Here is a 22694-nt window from a genome sequence, read left to right on the forward strand (position 1 = left end):
CGCAGATGTACGAGGGGCATCTCGTGTGCTGCTCATAGCAACGTCATCTTAACTTGGATATCATCTGTTCTTGAATGAGGACACCAAGGGTCAGAGGTTAGGTGGATTACTCAAGGTTCTGCAGCCAACAGGTTTGTGAGCTGAAAAAAAGCACAATGTATACGTTGAGGGTTATGTTTTATTCAGCAGACAAAACTGAGGACTTAAGTGCTGGAGAAGATTCTTGAGAGTCCCTTGGACAGCAGGGAGATCAAACCAGTCCATTCTAAAGGAAATCAACCCTGAATAGTCATTGGAAGGACTGATGCTGAAGCTGAAGCTCCAATACTTTGGACACCTGATGCAAAGAGCTGACTCATTGGGAAAGACCCTGATGCTGGGAAAGACTGAGGGCATGAAGAGAAGGGGGTAACAGAGGATGAGGTGGTTGGATGGCATCACCGACTCAATGGACATGAATTTGAGCAAGCTCTGTGAGACGGTGAAGGACGGGGAAGCCTGACATGCTTCAGTCTATGGGGTCACAAAGAGTCAGACATGACTTAGCAACTGAATAACTACAAAGCCTGGAATAGAGCATCTGATATCACTCTGAGGGACTGCTCTGAAGTGGCAAGGGTGTGGGGGAGTCAGGATAAATAGGAGCATTTACAACAAAGACCAGATGGTTAGGACATCAAAAGATTATTGTTAGTTAAAGAAAACCAGGTATCTCAAGTTAAAGAATCGAGCACTTTTCTATATATGGGAAGGTGTAAGAGTCCGCACTCATGGAAATCATTGGTTTGATATGTACCTCAGTTACCTGGGCTTCCTTCATAACTCAATTGGTAGAGAATCTGCCTGCAATGCAGGAGACCTGGGTTTGATTCCTGGATTGGGAAGATCCCCTGGAGAAGGAAATGGCAACCCACTCCAGTATTCTTGCCTTGAGAATCCCATGGACAGAGGAGCCTGGCGGGCCACAGTCCATGGGGTTGCAAGAGTCAGACATGACTTAGCGACTAAACCACCAGCTACCTGGGGTCAGGATCTGGCCTTCTCTCATCCTGAGTCACCTCAGCGAGCCCTGTGGGGGCAGCTGCAGCAGTTGTTGGCTTGATCATGGACACCGTATTCCATCATGAGTTCTCTCAGGGCTCACCGGCAGGGTGGCTGTAACGTGATGATCTGATGGCCACAGCATCATTTGTTTACTGATATGGTATGCATGCGTGATAAGTCATTTCATTTGTGTCCGACTCTTGGTGACCCCACGGACTGTAGCCCACAAGGTTCCTCTGCCCATGGGATTACCCAGGCAAGAAAACTGGAGTGAGTTACCATTTCCTCCTCCAGGGGATCTTCCTGACCCAGGGATGGAACTCGCGTCTCTTATGTCTTCTGCACTGGCAGGCGGGGTCTTTACCACTAGTGCCATGTGGAAAGCCCTCCTGATGTGACAGGCAATAGCTTTCATTCATAGGAGGCTAATCTAGGGTTCAGATCCAGGTCTACCAGAAGTTAAAGCTGATATTTTTCATGCTATTCTCCTTTAGAGAACTTATGCAGGGTGTATCCTGGGACCACAGGTCAGAAGTGAACTGGAAGCCCTCATCCTGTGAGTGGGCATAGTTACAGCATATTTAAGGGCATCTGCTATGGGTGTGTGATGAAATCTCCCCCAACCTTAGAAATCCAGCCTTTCCGCTCATCCTAACAAGGATGGGTTGTTCAAAAAGTTAAAAAATTCAATCACAGAGCAGCCCCTCCCTCTAGGAACTGTCACACAGCCACAGCGACAGATTTCAGCTGCAGAGGTAGTGGCAACTCCAGGAGGATTCTGACTTGGGGGTGATTTTTAGTTTCCTAAAACAGGGACCCTCACACCAAGCTTCCTTCATCATACCACTTCCTCTGCCAGTCTCAACCTGCCAAGCCCGGAACGTTCAGTGAAAAACTGCTACTGCATTCAAATCAGCGCAGTTGGTACCCTCTCCCTCCCCCAGCATTCCCTTGGAAGTTAAGATTTTCCCAAAAGGGGCCAGGGAATCCATCCACAAGACTCTGAACTGTGTTTTTCTAGTAAGAGCCCCGTCTGCAGGAGGGAAGCGAACACACCTACACATGCGTGCGTGTGCACTCACACACAAAGCCTGAATAAATTGATAATCAAGTCCCTCGTAGCTAACTTCTATAACATCTGTTTGTGTTAAGTGGAGCCCTTTGAAAATGATATTTTTCCCCTTCTCTATAAAAGCAACCTTAATTTTAGAACATGGAGAAATGGTGCGTGGCAATTATTTTTGCTTCCTTCAACAAGACGTATTTCAGTAAATGAGCTTCATTTCCAGAATTGAAGCCCTGAAAGAACCTGATTAGCGAGATCGGCGCCTACAATCACGTGTAATAACTGTGGGCAAACAGCCCTGCGGAGCCAGGCCGGGAGGATCCCGCTGCTGCTGTGGGTTCTGCTTGCCGGCAGACTTCAGCAGATGGGCTGCTAATGTAATTAGGAATCGTTGTGTGAAATGAGCCATTATTTAAATTATCTGCTAATTTTCCTATCTATTAACCTGCTGAAAAAGAGGCAATGGTATCTGAGGAATCTCAGGCTGCTAATCACTTACTAGATGAAAAGCCCATTCTTCCCTTTAATGCAACCTTTCACCTTATTACAGCAATTAGCAGATGGCTTTCTGTGGGGTTATTGCCCAATGCATCAGCTGAAGATTGAGAAGGGACACTGGGAAGACACGCACAGTCTATAGGTTTCCACGGGTGCGGATATTTAGTCTCTGGGGCGCATGAGGCAAGGTTTGTGTGAGCCAGCCTTCTCTGTGTCTCTCTACCCCAGACACTGGTGGGGGCAGAGCAGTGAGGCAGGAAGGAGGAGAAGGCTAGTGATACAGAGCAGACCCGCCGGGACTCCCCGAGGCACAGGGCGCACTCAGAGCCGTCCACCTGGGAAGCAAGGAAGTGGAAGCTTCATCAGCTATTGTGTGTTTGGGTTCAGGGCTGCTCCCAGGAGTGAGCACTCATTCTGGTATTTCAGATCTCCCCGGGAAGCTGCAGAACTTTTGTGGGGGAGAGTGGGTATAATTAAGGCTTTCCTGGGTCCTTCCCAGTAAAGGAGAAGGACCCACACTGTACCCTGGATGTTGGAAGAGCCCCAGCAGCTGGAGTGAGTGTTGGGGCACACAAAGAGTCCCAACACCACCACCATCCCCTGCCCTTGGCCACCATCTCATTCCTAACTCCGGTTAGCCTTGGGTATTTACAAGGAAACATGTGATTATTTTATATCTTTGTTGATCAGTCGCTCAGTCATGTCTGACTCTTTGTGACCCCATGGACTGCAGCATGCTAGGCTTCCCTGTCCTTCACTGTCTCCTACAGTTTACTCAAACTCATGTCCATTGAGTTGATGATGCCATCCAAACATCTCATCCTCTGTCTTCCCCATCTCCTCCTGCCCTCAGTCTTTCCCAACATCGGGGTCTTTTCCCGTGAGTCAGTTCTTCGTATCAGGTGGCCAAAGTGTTGGAGCTTCAGCTTCAGCATCAGTTCTTCCAATGAATATTCAGGACTGAATTCCCTTCAGATTGACTGGTTTGATCTTGCAGTCCAAGGGATGCTCAAGAGTCTTCTCCTGCACCAAAGTTCAAAAGCATCAATCCTTTGGTGCTCAGCCTTCTTTATAGTCCAGCTCTCACATCCATGCATGACTACTGGAAAAGCCATAGCTTTGACTAGATAGACCTTTGCCCACAGAGTGATATCTCTGCTTTTTAATAGGCTGCCTAGGTTTGTCACAGCTTTCCTACCAAAGAGCAAGCGTCTTTTAAGTTCATGGCTACAGTCTCCATCCCCAGTGATTTTGGAGCCCAAGAAAATAAAAGTTTATAACTGTTTCCATTTTTTCCCCATCTATTTTCCATGAAGTGATGGGACTGGATATCATGATCTTAGTTTCTTGAATGTTGGGTTTTAAGCCAGCTTTTTTGCTCTCCTCTTTCACCGTCATCAAGAGGTTCTTTAGTTCCTCTTCACTTTCTGCCATAAGGGTGGTATCATCTGCATATCTGAGGTTATTGATATTTCTTTCAGTGATCTTGATTTCAGCTTGTGATTCATCATATATCAACTGGGAAGTCAAGTTAGCCACCTTTGCCAGTTCTAGAAAAAGCTCAGTGAAGGCTGTGCACAAACGTTATCAGGAGTTTGGCCTGGCAAACTCTCTCCAGCTCCTTGGCAGTTTCCCCTTCTTCATCAGCTTTCCACTCCTAGGTGGAGCTCATGTGTGTCCCCTCCCCATCCTAGGGGCCAGGTGATTAGCAATTCCTATTAGGGAGATGGCTCCAGAGACTTAGAAAAAGGGCTCTGCCCTCAAGCAACTTACAAGCTCCCTGAGAGAAAAGATGTGGGCCTGGGAGGAAATGAGAGGCCAGTAAAAGGCATCAGACAAGTGAGGGGCCAAAACTCAGGGCCCAGTGGTCAGGGGGGAGAGGGATGGATCAGGGCTGCCCCTGAAAGGCCTTTTGCAGGCTGCAGGACTGCCTGGGTCTCAAAGACAGCACTGTGTGTGGTTTGTGGTTGAAGTCTGCCAGCTGGCAGAGAGTGTGAGAGGTGGCTTATTATTGTGTCAGAACAAAAGGAGGAAAGTAAAATCCCACAAGATATGCCATTTTAAAAACAATAAAGCATTGTCTAGACACAACAAGGCATGGAGATAAAGTCCTGACTGTCCCCAAGAACCTCCCTAAAGGAATCTTCCTGGAGAGTCTGTTGGCTTCAAACTGTTCCAGGACCAGCCCTCGGCCAGCAGTTTCTGGGGATGTCACAGAGTTTGTGTCAGGGGCCACCCATGGCTTCCCTGTGCCCCCATCTCCTGTTGACAGTTGTGTGTATAATTACCTTGTGTGCTCAGTCATGTCCAATTCTCTGTGGCCCCATGCCTGCGGCCCGCCAGCCTCCTCTGTCCATGGGATTTTCCAGGCAAGAATACTGGGTTGCCATTTTCTTCTCTGGGGAATCTTCCTGACGCAGTGATTGAACCCTCATCTCCTATACTGTAGGCAGATTCTTTACCCTCTGAGTCACCAGGGAAGCCTAAAAACAGGTAGTTTGACTATTTTAGAGTCTTCATATGTGATCGTGTAGGATTTGCCCTTCTGCATCTGGCTTATTTTACTCTGCATAATGTTCTCCGGGTTCATCCATTTTGGTACATATGGTAGGATTTCCTTCTTTTTTAAGGCTCAGAGTAGAATGGTGGTTCCCAGAAGAGTGGAAAGAGGCGATATGGGGGCTATTAGTCAAAGGTATGACTCAAAAGAATCTACCTGGAATGCAGGAGACCTGGGTTTGATCCCTGGGTCAGGAAGATCCCCTGGAGGAGGAAATAGCAACCTACTCCAATTCTTGCTTGGAAAATCCCATGGACAGAGGAGCCTGGTGGACTACAGTCCATGGGATCACAAAGGAGTCAGACATAACAGTACACACACATGCGCACACACATCTGCCAGTGAAAATCTCTCCATCCCGGACTTTTTCATTTATTCAACAACTGTTCACTGAGCACCTAGGAAGCCCTGGGCACTGTCCAAGGTGCTGGATGGATGAAGGATGATGAATCACAGGTGGGCCCCTGTGGTTGGCTCACTCTCGTGGGGATGCCCCATGCTTGGATGCTCTCTGGAGAAGATATCCTGGAGTGCGAAAATGATGCACAGTGGGGACCCACTTCTTCCATGAAAGAGCCCCTGGAACTCCAATGTTGGCAAAGAGATTGGAGCAGTGAAAAGCCAGTGACTGTCAGAATGCTGGACCCTTGCTCTTTGTGAAGGCAGATTTTTGTCCTCGTTGCTATATTCTGGAAGAAGTGGAATGTGGGTTCTATAGGAGGCTGCTTGGTATAGGGAAGGAGGTGGGGACTTCCAGCTCCCAGCAGCATTTCTTGTAAAGCAGGGATGATGGTTCATACATGCTTCTGATTCATTTTCAGTTGTGCTTCAAAAGTGCAGTGCATTTCCCATATTTGTGTGTGTTTTCTGTGTCCCTTTATGGGGTTTAATAATGTCCTCTGGGGTAAGACTATATTTGCAGTTTGAGTTGAACTCAAGGAGGCTGGAGGTGATGCTGGAAATTCCACAGATAAGGACACAGCAGGGGATGTTGTGTGTGTGAAGTGGGGCAAGGCGTCCGGGGGAATGGTGCAGTGAGCCTTCACCTGTCCGTGCTTTCAAGGTGGATCCTATAAAATGTAGAGGACAAGTGATTGTATTTTTTTTTCCCTTTGTGATTAAGACTAGGACTTACAAAGAGAAAGTCATGGCCCTGGCGAGAATTCAACATGAAAAATGTCTATTTGCAGGTCATCACACAGAAAAAGGTGTTGACAGCTCAGAAACATTACTTGAAGCCCCACTCAAAGTGTTTACTGCTCCCTAGAAATCCATTCCTTGCCTGACTCTGCGGCTGCCTCGTTTACTCCTCTCAAATCCTGTCCTCTAACAGCAGCTGAGGGGATGACCAACTTGGCCGAGCCGTGACTCCAAACTGAATTTTCTTGGAATCTGGCTTCTGCTGAAGCAGCTGGGGAGAATGACTGTGTCCAGCGCCTGGGCAGTCAGACGTCGTCTGTGTAAGATAGCGCTGTCTGTGTTTTGCTGTGACTTTCTCTGTTTTGCGTCGCCCGCCTCTGCAAGGGGGGCCATGTGCCACGTGGCAGAAGTAAGGACGGGGGTGTGTGGAAAGGACGTGCTTCTAGTGTGATGCAGAGGCGGCGGGTGGAATTCCATACCCGGGAAAGCACAATGAAATGTCTGTAGAACACGTCCCTGGTCACCGGGGCCGTTATGCCCAGGAGAGGAGTCCTGGGTCTGCTCCACCTGTGGCTGGTTGTGCAGGAGCATTGGGTGTGGATGTGGGATGCCAGCCTGGGAACCTGGGCTTCCAGGCAGCTGGTCTTTCCCCACACCTCCTGCTGGGCTGTTGGCTGTGTGTTTGCCAGAGAGCCCCGGGAAATACTTATAAAAATGGCATGCTTTCATTAGTGTCGTGAGCCTGGAATTCTGGGTTTGTTTTTGTTTTTTTCTTTCTTGTTCATCTCTCTACTAGTTTCACCTAAGCAAATTAAAAGTTCATCCTGCCTTTAGGAACCATTTAAATCCAGGAAATCAGAGCTGAGAACACAGGCCATGTGAGTTATATGTTTTATTATGTCAGCTTGGACTGTCTGCTGTCAGGACAATGGACTTCATTCCAATGACGGGTGAGAATCCGGAACTTGCTGACTGCCCATATGTGATATTATGATTTGTGTGAAGAAATACATATTTATACAGAGAAATATGTGTTTGATCTTTGTCTCAGTTCCTGGCACAGGGCTCCTGAAACCCTTGGAACTTCCTCAATGATAAGGGTGATAAAGGTGCCTTTGTTTTCCATGACAAGTCTCTTTCAACCATACCTGAGGTGTGTCAGTGAGATGGCATTTGGAAAGTCCCAAATGATGGGGAACCAACCCTGAGAGTAGAGAGCTGGAACTTTCAGCCTCATTTCCAGGGAAGGGAGAAGAGTTGAAGGTTGAATCAGTCATCAATGGCTCATGATTTAATCCATCAACCCAACAGAAGCATGTTCAGTTACTTCATGTTCAATTCAGTTGTGTCCAACTCTTTGCAACCCCATGGACTCTAGCCCACCAGGTTCATCTGTCCATGGAATTTCCCAGGCAAGAATGTTGGAGTGGGTTTCCATTTCCTTCTCCAATATATATATATATATGCTTTTAATTGTGTTCTGTCTGAACACAAACCCTGAAGTAGTGAGACCCTTAAACTTTTATAGTGACTATGTGTTCATAAATGGAATTAAGAGAATTCATTTCCTAAAGTCACAGTGCATAAAGGGGTATTTATTGTCTCTCTATTCAGTATGAGAAACCCAAAAACATGTTGAGTAGAAGAAGCCAGAAGCTCCTGCCAAAAATCCCACATGATGCCATTTATATAACGTCCAGGGACCAGTGAAACCCGTCCGTGGTAATAGGTGTCAGAGAGTGGCTGCTTCTGAGAAACAATGGGGATTGACTAGAAAGGGGCATAGAGGGGCCTTTGGGGAATAATAGGAATTTCTGTATCTTGGTTTGGGAGAACACCATGTCAGAACTCACCAGTGGGAAATCCAAGATCTTTCATTTTTATTGTATGTAAATAATAATTCATTAAAACTTAAAAAAAAAAAGTGATTCCCCTGACAGTTGTTTCCAGGTCCTGTGCAGCAAAGATGAGGGAATACCCACTGCCAGAAGGTATCTGGGGAGGTGTACTGGGTGCGTGGGGTGGAGGTGGGAGGTAAATGAGGATTTTCAAGTGAGATTGGAAAGACAGGAGGAGGGCTACCCAGCCAAGTGACAAACCTAGCCAAAAGTCCAGGGTGAGAAAGAGCTCTGCCTGGTTACCCAGTACTGATGGCTGGAAAACGAAATCCCACTTATTCCACTGAATTTATCTTCTTTTAAGGTTTGGTGTGTATCTGAAGCTAAACTGATCTCTGCCCTTGCAAGCTTCACAATGGAATGTGTTCGGAATTCAATTTTCTAGCAGCTTCTTAAAAATATTTCTAATCGATACGATTTCTCCAAGTAATAAATTGTTCTCAGCACTTAATTTTTAAGAGAAGTATTCTATGGTGTTGCCCTAAGCAAGTAACCTAATGGTTTCTTTGTTTTTCCCTTAAAAATAAAAGCTGCAGATACTCGTTGACACCGGAAGCAGCAACTTTGCCGTGGCTGGGGCCCCACATCCCTATATCGACTCTTACTTTGACTCAGAGAGGTGAGTGATGGATCTGTGCCTGGGGTGGTGGACAAGGGGGCACCAGATGGATGCTTCAAAACACCCTGGGAGATGCAGCCAAAAGGCTGTTTCATTTTAAGGAGGACATGTTCATGTATATATCTGTGTATGTATGTGTATGTACAAGTGTGTGTATGTGTATATAGTGGTATGTATGTTTGTGTATGTATGTATACATAAGTGTATGTGTAGGTATCCATGTGTACATGCATGTGGTGGTGTGCATATTTGTGGATATATCTGTACATCTATGTATGTATACTATCTGTGTATCTGTGCCCATGGTGGTATGTATACTGTGGATATATGCATAGATTTGTATATGTGTAAATAATTGTGTGTACATGCATATGGTGGCATGTATATTTGTGTATATATATTTGTGTATATTTGTGTATATGTAGATATCTGTGAGTATGTGCACATTTGTTGTTGTTCAGTTGTTGCATGTCCAACTCTTTGCTACCTCATGTACTTCAGCACAGCACCAGTTTCCTCTGTCCTTCACTGTCTCTCAGATTTTGCTCCATGTCATTTACACTGGGTCACTGATGCTCACTAACTATCTCATCCTCTGACACCCTCTTCTTCTATTGCTTTCAATCTTTCCCAGCATCAGGGTCTTTTCCAATGAGTTGGCTCTTCGCATCAGGTAGCCAAAGTATTGGAACTTCAGCAACAGTCCTTCAGTGAATATCCAGGGTTGATTTCCTTTAGGATTGACTAGTTTGATCTCCTTGCTGTACAAGGGACTCTGAAGAGTCTTCTCCAGCACCACAGTTTGAAAGAATCTGTTCTTCGGCACTCAGACTTCTTTATGATCCAACTCTCACATCCATACATGACTACTGGAAAAACTGTAGCTTTGACTATACTGACCTTTGTCAGCAAAGGGATGTCTCTGCTTTTTAATATGCTGTCTGGGTTGTCATAGCTTTTCTTACACAGAGCAAGCATCTTTTAATTTCATGGCTGCAGTCATCATCCACAGTAATTATGGAGCCCAAGAAAATAAAATCTGTCACTATTTCCACTTTTTCCCCTCCTATTTGCCATGAAGCAATGGGATCAGATGCCATGATCATAGCTTTTTGAATCGGGAGTTTCAGGTGAGCTTTTTCCCTATCCTTTTTCACACTCATCAGGAGGCTCTTCCATTTCTTTTCACTTTCTGCTGTTAGAGTGGTATAATCTGCATATCTGAGGTTGTTGGTATTCCTCCCAGTAATCTTGATTTCAGCTTGTGATTCATCCAGCCCAGTATTTCTCATGGTGTGCTTTAAATTCTGTTCAGTCGCTCAATCGTGTCCAACATTTTGCAACCCCATGGACTGCAGCATGCCAGGCTTCCCTGTCCATCACCAACTCCCAGAGCTTACTCACACTCTTGTCCGTAGAGTGAGTGATGCCATCCAACCATATCATCCTCTGTCGCCCACTTCTCTTCCTGTCTTCAATCTTTCCCAGCCTCAGGGTCTTTTCCAGTGAGTCAGTTCTTTGCATCAGGTGGCCAAAGTACTGGAGTTTCAGCTTCAACATTAGTCCTTCCAATGAATATTCAGGACTGATATCCTTTAGGATGGACTGGTTGGATCTTCTTGCTGTCCAAGAGATGCTCAAAAGTCTTCTCCAACACCACAGTTCAAAAGCATCAATATTTTGGTGCTCAGCTTTCTTTATAGTCCAACTCTCACATCCATACACGACTACTGGAAAAACCATAGCTTTGATTAGACACACCTTTGTTGGCAAAGTAATGGCTCTGCTTTTTAATATGCTGTCTAGGTTATAGCTTTTCTTCCAAAGAGCAAGTATCTTTTAATTTCATACCTTCAATCATCATCTGCAGTGATTTTGCAGCCCAGAAAAATAGTCTTTCACTGTTTCCATTGTTTCCCCATCTATTTGACATGAAGTGATGGAACCGGATGCCATGATCTTAGTTTTTGAGTGTTGCGTTTTAAGGCAACTTTTTCACTCTCCTCTTTCATTTTCATCAAGCAGCTGTTTAGTTCTTCTTTGCTTTCTGCCATAAGGGTGGTGTCATCTGCATATCTGAAGTTATTGATATTTCTCCCGGTGATCTTGATTCTAGCTTGTGCTTCATCCAACCTAGCATTTTGCATGATGTACTCTGCATCCAATCAGTTCAGTTCAGTTCAGTTGCTCAGTTGTGTCTGACTCTTTGAGACCCCATGAACTGCATCACTCCAGGCCTCCCTGTCCATCACCAACTCCCAAAGTCCACCCAAACCCACGTCCATCGAGTCGGTGATGCCATCCAACCATCTCATCCTCTGTCATCCCCTTCTCCTCCTGCCCTCAATCTTTCCCAGCATCCGGGTTTTTTCAAATGAGTCAGCTCTTCGCATCAGGTGGCCAAAGTATTGGAGTTTTAGCTTCAGCATCAGTCCTTCCAATGAATACCCAGGACTGATCTCCTTTAGGATGGACTGGTTCAATCTCCTTTAGGATGGACTGGTTCGATCTCCTTGCTGTCCAAGGGACTCTCAAGAGTCTTCTCCAACACCACAGTTCAAAACCATCAATTCTTTAGTGCTTAACTTTCTCTATAGTCAGAGTCTGACATCCATACATGACCACTGGAAAAACCATAGCGTTGACTAGACAGACCTTTGTTGGCAAAGCAATGTCTCTGCTTTTTAATTGCTATCTAGGTTGGTCATAACTTTCCTTCCAAGGAGTAAGTGTCTTTTAATTTCATGGCTACAATCACCATCTGCAGTGGTTTTGGAGCCCAGAAAAATAAAGTCAGCCACTGTTTCCACTGTTTCCCCATCTATTTGCCATGAAGTGATGGGACCAGATGCCATGATCTTAGTTTTCTGAATGTTGAGCTTTAAGCCAACTTTTTCACTCTCCTCTTTCACTTTCATCAAGAGGCTCTTTAGTTCCTCTTCACTTTCTGCCATGAGGTTGGTGTCATCTGCATATCTGAGGTTACTGATATTTCTCCCGGCAATCTTGATTCCAGCTTGTGCTTCCTCCAGCCCAGCATTTCTCATGATGTACTCTGCATGTAAGTTAAATAAGCAGGGTGACAGTATACAGCCTTGATGTACTCCTTTTCCTATTTGGAACCAATCTGTTGTTCCATGTCCAGTTCTAACTGTTACTTCCTGACCTGCATACAGGTTTCTCAAGAGGCAGGTCAGGTGGTCTGGTATTCCCATTTCTTTCAGAATTTTCCACAGTTTATTGTGATCCACACAGTCAAAGGCTTTGGCATAGTCAATAAAGCAGAAATGGATGTTTTTCTGGAACTCTCTTGCTTTTTCGATGATCCAGTGGATGTTGGCAATTTGATCTCTGGCTCTTCTGCCTTTTCTAAAACCATACCGCATACCGTTTTCTCAAGAGGCAGGTCAGGTGGTCTGGTGTTCCCATACTCTACATGTGACTTAAATAAGCAGAGTGACAATATACAGCCTTGTCACACTCCTTTCCCAATTTTGAGCCAGTCAGTTTCCATGTTCGGTTCTAACTGTTGCTTCTTGACCTACATACAGGTTTCTCAGGAGACAGGTAAAATAATCTACTTCCATCTCTTTGAGGATTTTCCACAGTTTGCTGTGATCCACACAGTCAAAGGCATCAGGATAGTCAATGAAGCAGAAGTAGATGTTTTCCTGGAACTCCTTTACTTTCTCCATGAGCCAGTGAATGTTGACAATTTGATCTCTGGTTCCCCTGCCTCTTCAAAACCCTGCTTGTACATCTGGAAGTTCTTGGTTCATGTACTACTGAAGTCTAGCTTGAAGGATTTTGAGCATAACCTTGCTAGAATGTGAAAGAAGCACAGTTGTACAGTAGTTTGAGCATTCTTTGGCATTGTTTTTCTTTCGGATTGGAATTAAAATGGACTTTTCCAGTGCTGTGGCCACTGCTGAGTTTTCCAAATTTGCTGGCATATTGAATGCAGTGCTTTAGCAGCAGCATCTTTTAGGATTTGAAATAGTTCAGCTGAAATTCCATCACCTCCGCTAGGTCTTTTCATAGTAATGCTTCCTAAGGCCCACTTGACTTCACATTCCAGGATGTCTGGCCACACCATCATGATGCACTTAGTGGTGTGTATATTTATGAATATATGCATATGTTTGTGTATCTGTCAGTATCTGTGTGTACGTGCACATGGTGGTGTGATTATTTGTGTATAGATACATATATCTGTGTAAGTGTAGGTATCTGTGTATATGCATATGATACACACTTAGTGCTGTGTGTATTTGTGTATACAGGTATATATCTGTGTAGGTGTGGGTATCTCTGTGTACATGCACATTGTGGTATTAACATTTGTGTGTGGTGTGCATGTATGGCATGTGTACATGAGTATGTATATGTGTACGTCCACTCCCAATGAATCCACAGCAGGATTCTCCTAACAGCCTTGGTGTGTTCTCATGAGCTCTGCTTTATAAACATTCAAGTCAAACGTGAATGTTTTGTGGTCAGACCTGACTTGCAGGGAGCTCATGACCCTTTGACATTTGTTGAGCCCCCCTAATCCTCACGAGGAGCTGGCCCGAGCAGGGCAGGGCTCATTGGATCTGAGTGTGAGACTGTTCTGGGCAGTGGCCTGGCACTGTTTGGAAAGCCACCTTTGTGTCACCTGAAGTTTGGTGGCGTCAGTCAGGGTGTGGTTCACCGAAACCATTTCTGTGCTGGGAAGTCTTTGTGGTGAGAGAAATCCATGACTCACTTGGAAAGGACACACAGTGAGCTCAGAGCACTCAGACCCGAGACAGGGCCCTGAGCTGGCAGCTGTGGGTGGGGCTGGGAAGGAGCAGAGCCGGATGCAGGTCTGGAACAAGGCCAGCCCTGTGTGTCCAGGTCCCTGGACCTGGGCCCTAGGAAGCTTCTGGCGGTCCTTGTGTGTGTCACTGTTCATCTCTAGAGGAGTCCACGGAGTCGGAGTCACTCTGTCCCCGATACTTGTTGCTGCCCTAAATGCATGCACGTTTTAATTGCACATCCATTTTTTGTGACCCTAAAATTTAGACTCAACAGATAAAGCCAGTAAGCTGCCACGTGTTTAGGCTCGTGAACAAGCACATCACATTTCCCTGCTACGGATCCTCTTCGTGTCTTTCCTTTCCCACTTTCTTTTCCCATAGTCTTTTGTTTCAGGGAATAAGCCCCACCTTTTTTGAGGGGAAAAAAAAAAGAAAGGAAACACAGGAGAGAAAGTAACAACTGGGAAGGTTCAGAAAATCTCCAGCAGCCTTAATAAGGCAGGAGGGCCCGTCTCTTCTCCCATGCATCTTGGTCTTTGTTTTGGTGGCACAAGGAGGCCACCTGTGTGTCCAGCTGGAGGGAAGGATGGCTGGTGCTTCATGGACCCCTCCTTCAAGGAACTTGGAGCTTAGGTTATGACTCAGGGTGTTGATAACCCTTGATCACCGAAATTCCAGGTGCACCTCTGGGCTCATGATGCTTCGTGAAGACAGATGTGAGCCCTGGAGCTGTTCTTGGGACTTCAGATGCTTGTGAAGTGGGGCGTGGGCTGTGCAGCCAGGGAACAGAGGCTGGCTGAGGAGCCCCCAGCTATCCTTTGCCCCTTGCCACCCAAACTGTGATTCGTCCAAATCCCCTGCCCCAAACGGCCCCCTCCCCTCAACTACTCCATCATGTGACAGATTTTGGAGTCAGTCCAAACCTCTCATTTTTATTCACATAGCACAGGAGGTCTGGGAACCGAGAAAGTGGCCCAGGTTCAGGCTTCTAGGACAAGAGGTCCGCCATCTGCAGCCCTGGCAGCTCCTCTTTATAGTAAGCGCTGTGTACGCTCTGAACCAAAATGCAAATGTAGAAAAACTTATCTTCACATGTAATTCTAAATGCCCTGACACAATCTGCAGGGATTGGGAGCAAGTAAAAGGAATTAATTTATAGGATGGTGATCAGCACCGCAATATGTAAACACGCTGGGTAGGAGTCACGTGAAGCTGGGTGATGCAGGAGGCTGTGAGCATCACTTTGGCCATGCAGTGCCCAGTGCAGACTGGCAAACTGAACTAAAATAGAATCAGACACCCAGAACAGCTTGGTTTAGTGATGTCAGTTTTCCAGATCAGTGGAGAATCTTGGTACAGTTTCCCCACAGGATTGCCATCTTCAATCTACACAGTAGCTGCATACCTAGAAAATGCGAAGTATATTAAACTGTGTAGAAGATGTTGATCTTGGTGTGAGGCAATCCTAGCCCTATTTTTTCCACTACAAGATTCTTCCTAGTTTATACATTCTCCCAGTTTCTCCACGCCTACTGGGGTTCTGCCTGCCATAAGACAGAGCAGACATCCTTTGAGCTCAGATACATCTTTAACAGTTTTCCTCCCCAGAGCAATTTTGTTTTCTGTCACAGATCTGTAGATACATGATACAGTAGAAGGAAATAATAGTACAGCGTAGTGAAGCCAAGTTCGAGATGTGTATATCTACCTTTTAGATTGAAATGTGCAAATCTAACACCATGGGTGTATATTTTCTTCATTCCCAGACCTACTGTGCTACATGAATATAAATGAGAGGTTTGGACTGACTCCAGATTCTGTTCCATGATGAAGTGGTTGAGGGGAGGGGGTTGTTTGGGGCGGAGGATTTGGACAAACCACAGCTTGAGTGGGAAAAGGTAGCCAGGGGCTCATAAGTAGGTAAACAGCACAGCCAGGGGTCAGTAAAAGTCAGAGTGTGCTTACAACCCAGTTACCCTTTTGCTGGGTTTCCTTAATGACTCAGCAGGTAGAGAATCCACCTGCAATGCTGGAGACATGGGAGATGTGGGTTCAATCCCTGGGTCAGGAAGAATCCCTGTAGAAGGAAATGGCAACCTGCTCCCGTGTTCTTGCCTGAAAGGTCCCATGGGCAGAGGAGCCTGGTGGGCTGCAGTCCAAAGGGTTGTCACAAACAGTACCTGACTGACCACACACAGGCACGCATCTGTTTGCTATGCAGATGCAGATGTGGAAGCATTCAAGGGTAAACACTAGTCAACATTACAAATACTGGGTTCAATGCCATTTAATATGTGTACAGTATTTAATCAATGGTAGACAACTGGCTTCTTTCTCATTTACCTTTGACTTTGTTCACTGTTGGCTTGAACCATAATTCTCTCAGCCTTCGTGGGACACAGCCTTCTAACTTTCCTATTAGCCAGGTTTGAGTTCAGGTTTCAGGTGACTCCTGTCTTTCATACTTAAAGATTGAGCTCCTCTGCCTCCTTTGCACCTGATTGAATGTGAAGACTCCTGGGAACATTCGTGACTCCCATGATGGCTAGCTCTGCCATCCTGCTAACCACACAGGAGAATTCAGGGCTTCCTCCTAGTTTTCTGAGCACCTGAGGGTCTCATCTAGGTACTTCTCCTTTGTGAGCAAACGCAGATCTAGCAGAACCTGCCAACATGCAGGGGAGACCCCAGACTCCCCTGCTTTGTCAATTTCACCCCCACTGGCACCTCCATTATTCAGACTTCAGCCTGCCTTCTCATTTGCAAGTATTGTTGAAATTTATTTAGTACCTTAAAACATGACCCATTCTGGGCTTCTAGCCCTGATACTGCCTTTCTTATAAACAGATCTATTCTCAGGTGGCTCAGTAATAAAGAATCCTCCTACCAATGCAGGAGACATGGGTTTGATCCTGGGTCAGGGAGAACCCTGGAGAAGGAAATGACACCCACTCCAGTATTTTTGCCTGGGAAATCCCATGGACAGAGGAGCCTGATGGGCTACAGTTCATGGGATTGCAAAGAGTTAGACATGACTGAGGAACTGAGCACGCATTCATTCTTCAACTGGGCTCTCAGGCTTCTTCTTAACTGAATCAAATGTGAAACATCATATTTTGAGTTTTAGGCAAGTTCTATTCAATCACCTGCATTTGTCACCAATACAAACACACGGTGCTTTGCAGGTTAAATACTTGCTTTGATTTATGTTAACCTTTCTCTCCTTTCTTCTGTTTTTCCTAAATAGTTCTCATAGGTTTATGTCAACACAGATGCATTATTGTTAAGATATGATTTATGAACATAATTTATATAGTAAATTATGTACAATTAAGTTGCCTGATGCTTTCAGCTCACCTTACAGTTGGCCTAAGTGACACGTTCTACCATGGTATCTGATGGAAGCCGAGAGAATGTTCTACTTCCTCTTTCAATTTTTGACAAAGGTTTCTTTTCTGAGATGTAGCTTGCTGCCTTGTGATGTTTCTGTATTTGCTTGTCCCTCTGATCTCTCTTAGTTATAATAAGGTTTCTGGTTGGGTTTGTCAGCCTCTGATTCAAGTCCCCCAGTCTCTGGATATTCAGGTTTAACGCTTCCTGAAACATGTCCCAGTAATTGGAGATTTGACTTGGGGTTCTTTGACAAGATCTCTTTGATTTATGGAATCAGACATCAGGCTCCCATCAGTCATTTGTCCCATCAGAAGCACTCTTTTCCTGGTGGTGAATGTTCCAATGAATTACTATACAGCAAAAAGGCAATCATGTATTTTTTTAGATGTACTTCTTTTTTAGCCAGTAAAATAGTCTCCATCCAAGTGGCTTGATGAGAGATTCAGTATACTCATCCCCCTGACCTTATACTAATCTATTCAGAAATTAAGTATATTTTCATTAAAATGTCTCCCCCTCCTATACTTCCATCTGGGGTGAAGCTCACAGAGTAGTTCTGGCAAAAGAACAATTTCTTGTCTTCAACTGATGCTTATAAGTAGAGTTGAGATATTAGAAAATTATGCAGGTTATTTCCTTAAGGAGGCTGACTTGGGTCCTTGAGATCTCATGTTACATCTTTCCATCTGATGATGACACGCATTTTTCTTGATTATTTAGATAATTTCTCAAGTTTGTCCAGGAGGGGTCTTGCCATACTGGGGCCCTGAAGCATCTGTCATTGTTGAGGATGTTGATGACCCTCCAGTGTGAGCAGAAGCCCCTGGGCTGGTGGGTGGCCCTCCCTGACTCTGACATGGTTACTTCCTGGCTTTGGAAGAGTAAGACAGGTATCTGGTCACCTGGTCCAAGTCCCTTATCCCTGAGATAGAGTCCAAATTCTGAAATGTGCAGAAGACCCCTGGGGAGGTCTCAGGCAGAATTTTCCAGGAAACTTAACATTCTTTGGGGGGCCGGTGCTTTGGGGGAGCCATAGTAGACGGAAGGATTCAACTCTCTCGACCGCTGCTCTCCCACCTCCTCCCTGTATATTCTCTGAAAACAAAATGGGTTTCTTTAAATTAATAAAATGTTCTGTGGTTCTTCTCTTCTCAGTTTGATTGATTTCACTTTTCAATCCTGCATTCCCTTCAGACTTGTTTCAGAGGCAGAAAGTCTCCTGAATTTGGTTCGAAGTGATTCTGTGGCTGTGGGTGGACTCTTTCCTAGCTCCTCATATCCTTGATGAATGGCTGTTTCTACACACCCAGAATGGATGCTGCAAAAAAGCAGCCTGTCTGGGGTTCACTCTCAATATAGTTAATTAATGTCCAGAGCAGCTGAGAGCCAAAGCATTTTAGTGCCAAGAGGTGGGATGTTAGGACGTAAACATGGAGGAATGCATAGTTTTTAGGTCTAGTGCTGAAACCTACGCGTTAATAACATTCAGAGCTGCTTGCAATTCATCTCTGGGGTTTTTGTTCTTTGAGTTCAAGGAGCCCAGGGAATATGAGCTAAGAATTACTTTTTTCTCTCATTATCTAGAACTGTGCTTTCTACAAGGGTAGCTACTAGACACAAGTGGCTATTTAAATTTACATTAATTAATGTTAAATACAGTCTCATTCTTTAGTCAAACTATCCAGATGGTCCCTGACTTAGATGGTTTGAATTAGCTTTCAACTTTACAATGGTGCAAAAGCAATACACATTCAGTAGAAACTGTACTTTGAATTTTGAATTTTTAAAAATTCTTTTATTTAACATTAAAGAAATTGAGACCTATGGACCAGAATTTCTTAATCTCAGCACTACTGACATTTTGGGCCGGGTTTATTGTCAGGGGCTGTCTCGTGCATTGGAGAATGTTTACAGCATCCTGGTTTCTGTTCCATTTGATGCCAGAAGCTTCCCTCTGACACAGCTGTGACAACCAAAAATGTTTCCAGACATTACCAAATGTCACCCGGAAGGCAAAATAGCCTCTCGTTGGTAATCACTGTCATGGAAGCTAAATCCAAGTTCAATCATTGGACAATGCAACACTAAAATCCAAGTTTGGTGCTCTTTATCCCACTTTCAATGGACTTGTTCCACCAATTCTATGGAAACTTTTGTACTCATGGTGGTAAGATGACTGCTGCCTCTCCAGATATCACATATACATTTCCAGCAGGAAGACAGGAGGCTAGCAAGTAACAAGAGGCAAGAACACTCCTCCTAAAGTGGCCATCTTTTCACTGAGAAGGAATGCCCTCCCTAGTGACTGTTCCTACATAGCATTGGTCAGAAGTGTTTACATTTTTAATTTTGCTTCTCCCAAAGCTGGCAGTAAGGGGACACTCCTGTCTCGTGATGTTGGGAAACAGCAGCGCTGTTCCCTGTCAGCCCTATGACCATGAGGGTAAGCAACTGATGTATTGACCCATGAGGACCCAGACAGACATTCTGCTTTGTTCACTTTCAATTTAGTAATCAGTAAATTAAAGGAGATATTCACCATTTTATCATAAGCTAGGCCTTGTGATAGATGAGTTTGCCCAACTGTAGGCTAATGGAGGTGTTCTGAGCACCATTAAGGTAGGCTGGGCTGACCTAAGATGCTCAGAAGGTTCAGTCCATTAAATACATTTTCAACCTAATGATAATTTCAACTTACAATAGGTATATCAGGATGTAACCCCATTGGGGAAGATCTACAATCACATTTCAGGTGTTTTGTAGCCACCTGTGGCTACTGTATCGGAAGCATAGACAGAGAATATTCCTGTCATTGCAGAAGCTCTATTGGACAGCCTTGGTCCAGAACACAGAAGAACTCCATCTTTTAAAAACCTGGAAGGCTCTTCTCCTCCCTGCACCATTTCAGCCAAGTTTTACCTGAGACTTGCCCCTTTTCCTGGAGGTTGTTGGACTTCACAGTGAAACAGTTTTGGATATTCAGAAAGATTACATAGGAACATTTTCTAGGAAAAAAGCTTACATTTTCTAATAGCAGCTGGTAGATTGAATAAAGGTAGCAAGTGATTAGATAATTATAATAATAGCAGCTTTTTTTGTTGTGTACCTGTTGTGTTCTGGGGTTTTGTTCTAAATACTTTACAAAGAGATTCATAGACTTGGCAAACGAACTTATGGTTGCCGGGAGGAAGGGATAGTTAGGGAGTTTGGGAAGGTCATGTACACACTGCTGTATTCAAAATGGATAACCAGCAAGGACCTGCTGTGTTGCGCAGGGAACTCTACTCAATGTTATGTGCCGACTTGGATGGGAGCGGGCTTTTGGGAGAGAATGTGTATGTGTGTGAGTTGCTTAGCTGTGTCCAACTCTTTGCTACCCCATGGACTTAAGCCCACCAGGCTCCTCTCTCTATGGAATTCTCCAGGCAAGAATACTGGAGTGAGTTGCCATTCCCTTCTCCAAGGAATCTTCCTGACCCAGGGGTCAAACCCAGGTCTCCTGCATTGCACGCAGATTCCTGACCATCTGAGCCCCCAGGGAAGCCCTTGGGGGAGAATGGAGACATGTATGTGTATGGCTGAGTCCCTTTGCTGTTCACATGAAACTACTAAAACATTGTTAATCAACTATACTCCAATAGAAAGTAAAAATTTTAAAGTTTGAAAATAAAATACCTTAAGTAATGATAATATATTCATTCAAAAAATAAATGGTTTATAGTATTAACTCTTTTAATCCTTAGAATTAACCCTGTGAAGTGTGGTGCTATATTGTCCCCACTTTTCCGTTGAGGAGACTGAGGTAAGGAGAAGTTAAACAACTTAGCCTGGAGTCACACACAGCTCCTAAGTGGTTGAAGTGCTATTTGACCCCAGGCAGCGTAACTCCAGCTGCCTCCCACATCTTTGTAAGTGGCACCAGAGTATCCAGAATGTTCACCCGTGAGGGAAATAGCAAACTGGTCAGTACACTGCAGAGGACGTTCTGCCTAGGAGGTCAGCCTGGTTAGAAGGGCAGCCTGGTTCATGCTCTTCTCAGTGACCTCAGCAGATTCTAATGAGTTTTCTGTAGGCTCACCAGGCTTCCTTGGTGGCTCAGATGGTAAAGAACCTGCCTGCAATACAGGAGACCTGATTCAATCTCTGGGTTGGGAAAATCCCCTGGAGGAGGGCATGGCAACCCACTCCAGTGTTCCTTGCCTGGAGAATCCCCATGGACAGAGGAGCCTGGCAGGCTACAGTCCATGGGGTTGCAAAGAGTCAGACACGCCTGAGTGACTAAACACAACAGACTAAAAATTTAAAAAAAACAACTTCTCAAAAGAAAGTCATGACACTATAGACTGTTTGGTGGGGACAACTGATCTTCTAGATGAAGAATTGGTAAATTAGGGCTGGCAGGCTACCTCCAGCCTGCCGCCTGTTTTCCTAAGTAAAGTTTTGTTGGAACATGGCCACATGTGTTTGTTTAATCTGTCACACGTGGTTGCTTCTTCACTAGCAGAACAGAGGAGGTGAAATGGAGATCGTGTGACCCACAAAAGCTGAAACATTTATTTTCTGGCCCTTTAGAGAAGAAGCTCACCAGCCCTGTGGTGGGCCGTATTCTCTAAGTCTTTCAAAATAACTAGCCTCTTCTGTTAGCAACAGTGCTCATGTTTTGAACTTGAAGAATGACCCTAAATTGTCAGAAAGGACTGGCGTTTCAGTATTTTCATTGCTTTTCAACCTAATGTGTGCAGCCCCTTGCAGTGTGCCAGGCGTCACTGGATTGGTGCTGGTACTCAGACCTGGCACCAAAGCACCAGCCCCCAAGTGCCTGCATTTCAGTGGCCTGACTGTGTGCTTTCTGTAAGTAACTTCTGATGGGTCCCTTCACACTCCATGTGCCTGGGGTCCATTCATGCTTACTTTTCTGCCTGTGCTTGCTGTTGTCAGAAGATATGTGTACAGAAAATGTTCATGAGTGCGACTCTCTCTTTAAGATTGTGGTGGAGTTAGCTAAAATAGTCAGAAAACATTAAAATTAGACATTCTTTGTATTTCATATCCCGTTATGGAGTAGGAATAAATTAAATTTCTCCAAAATGTGTCTGCCAGACATTTTAAAAATATCTTTTCCCCCCGATTATAAAAGTTATATATGCAGAAAATGTGGAAGGACCTAACCGCAAGAGTGAGAGTTCCCCCACAAAACCCCACCACTCAGAGGTAGCCCTGTTAGTATCTGAGTGTAATAATTTTTTTTGAAGAAGATTCTGCCACATATACAAAGATTTCTTTTATCTTAATTTTTCTCTGTGTCATTGAAAATGTCTTAGTCAGCATCATTTTCCGGTACTACATCGTATTCCATTCATATTTCTGTACCATAATTTACTAAGCTGTTTCCTTTTTTTACTGGGGATTTAGGTTGTTTCCAGCTGTTTGCTACTATAAATAAAACATAATAACTGTCTTTGTTAATGAATCTCTGTTTGCATCATGGGTGTTTCCTTAGGGTCAGATTCTCAGAAGTGCAGTTACTGAATTAAATAGACCTAACATTTTTAATACTTTGGCCACCTCATGCGAAGAGTTGACTCATTAGAAAAGACCCTGATGGGGGGGATTGGGGGCAGGAGGAGAAGGGGATGACAGATAAGTTACCTGGATAGCATCACTGACTCGATGGGCATGAGTTTGAGTAAACTCC

The 22694-nt window shown here is 44.8% G+C and overlaps 1 protein-coding gene across 3 annotated transcripts in view; it reads left to right on the forward strand.

Annotated features, from left to right (window-relative positions):
• The window catches only part of BACE2 (beta-secretase 2), a 105628-nt gene that overhangs the window by 34994 nt on the left and 47940 nt on the right, over positions 1-22694 (forward strand). For all 3 annotated transcript variants that reach the window (XM_065943718.1, XM_065943719.1, XM_065943716.1), the window contains exon 2: positions 8737-8825. In XM_065943718.1, coding sequence (XP_065799790.1) covers positions 8737-8825 — 89 coding nt within the window. The remainder of the gene's footprint in view (positions 1-8736; positions 8826-22694) is intronic.

Source organism: Muntiacus reevesi, chromosome 8 (assembly GCF_963930625.1).
Source record: "Muntiacus reevesi chromosome 8, mMunRee1.1, whole genome shotgun sequence".
Classification (NCBI taxonomy): Eukaryota; Metazoa; Chordata; class Mammalia; order Artiodactyla; family Cervidae; genus Muntiacus; species Muntiacus reevesi.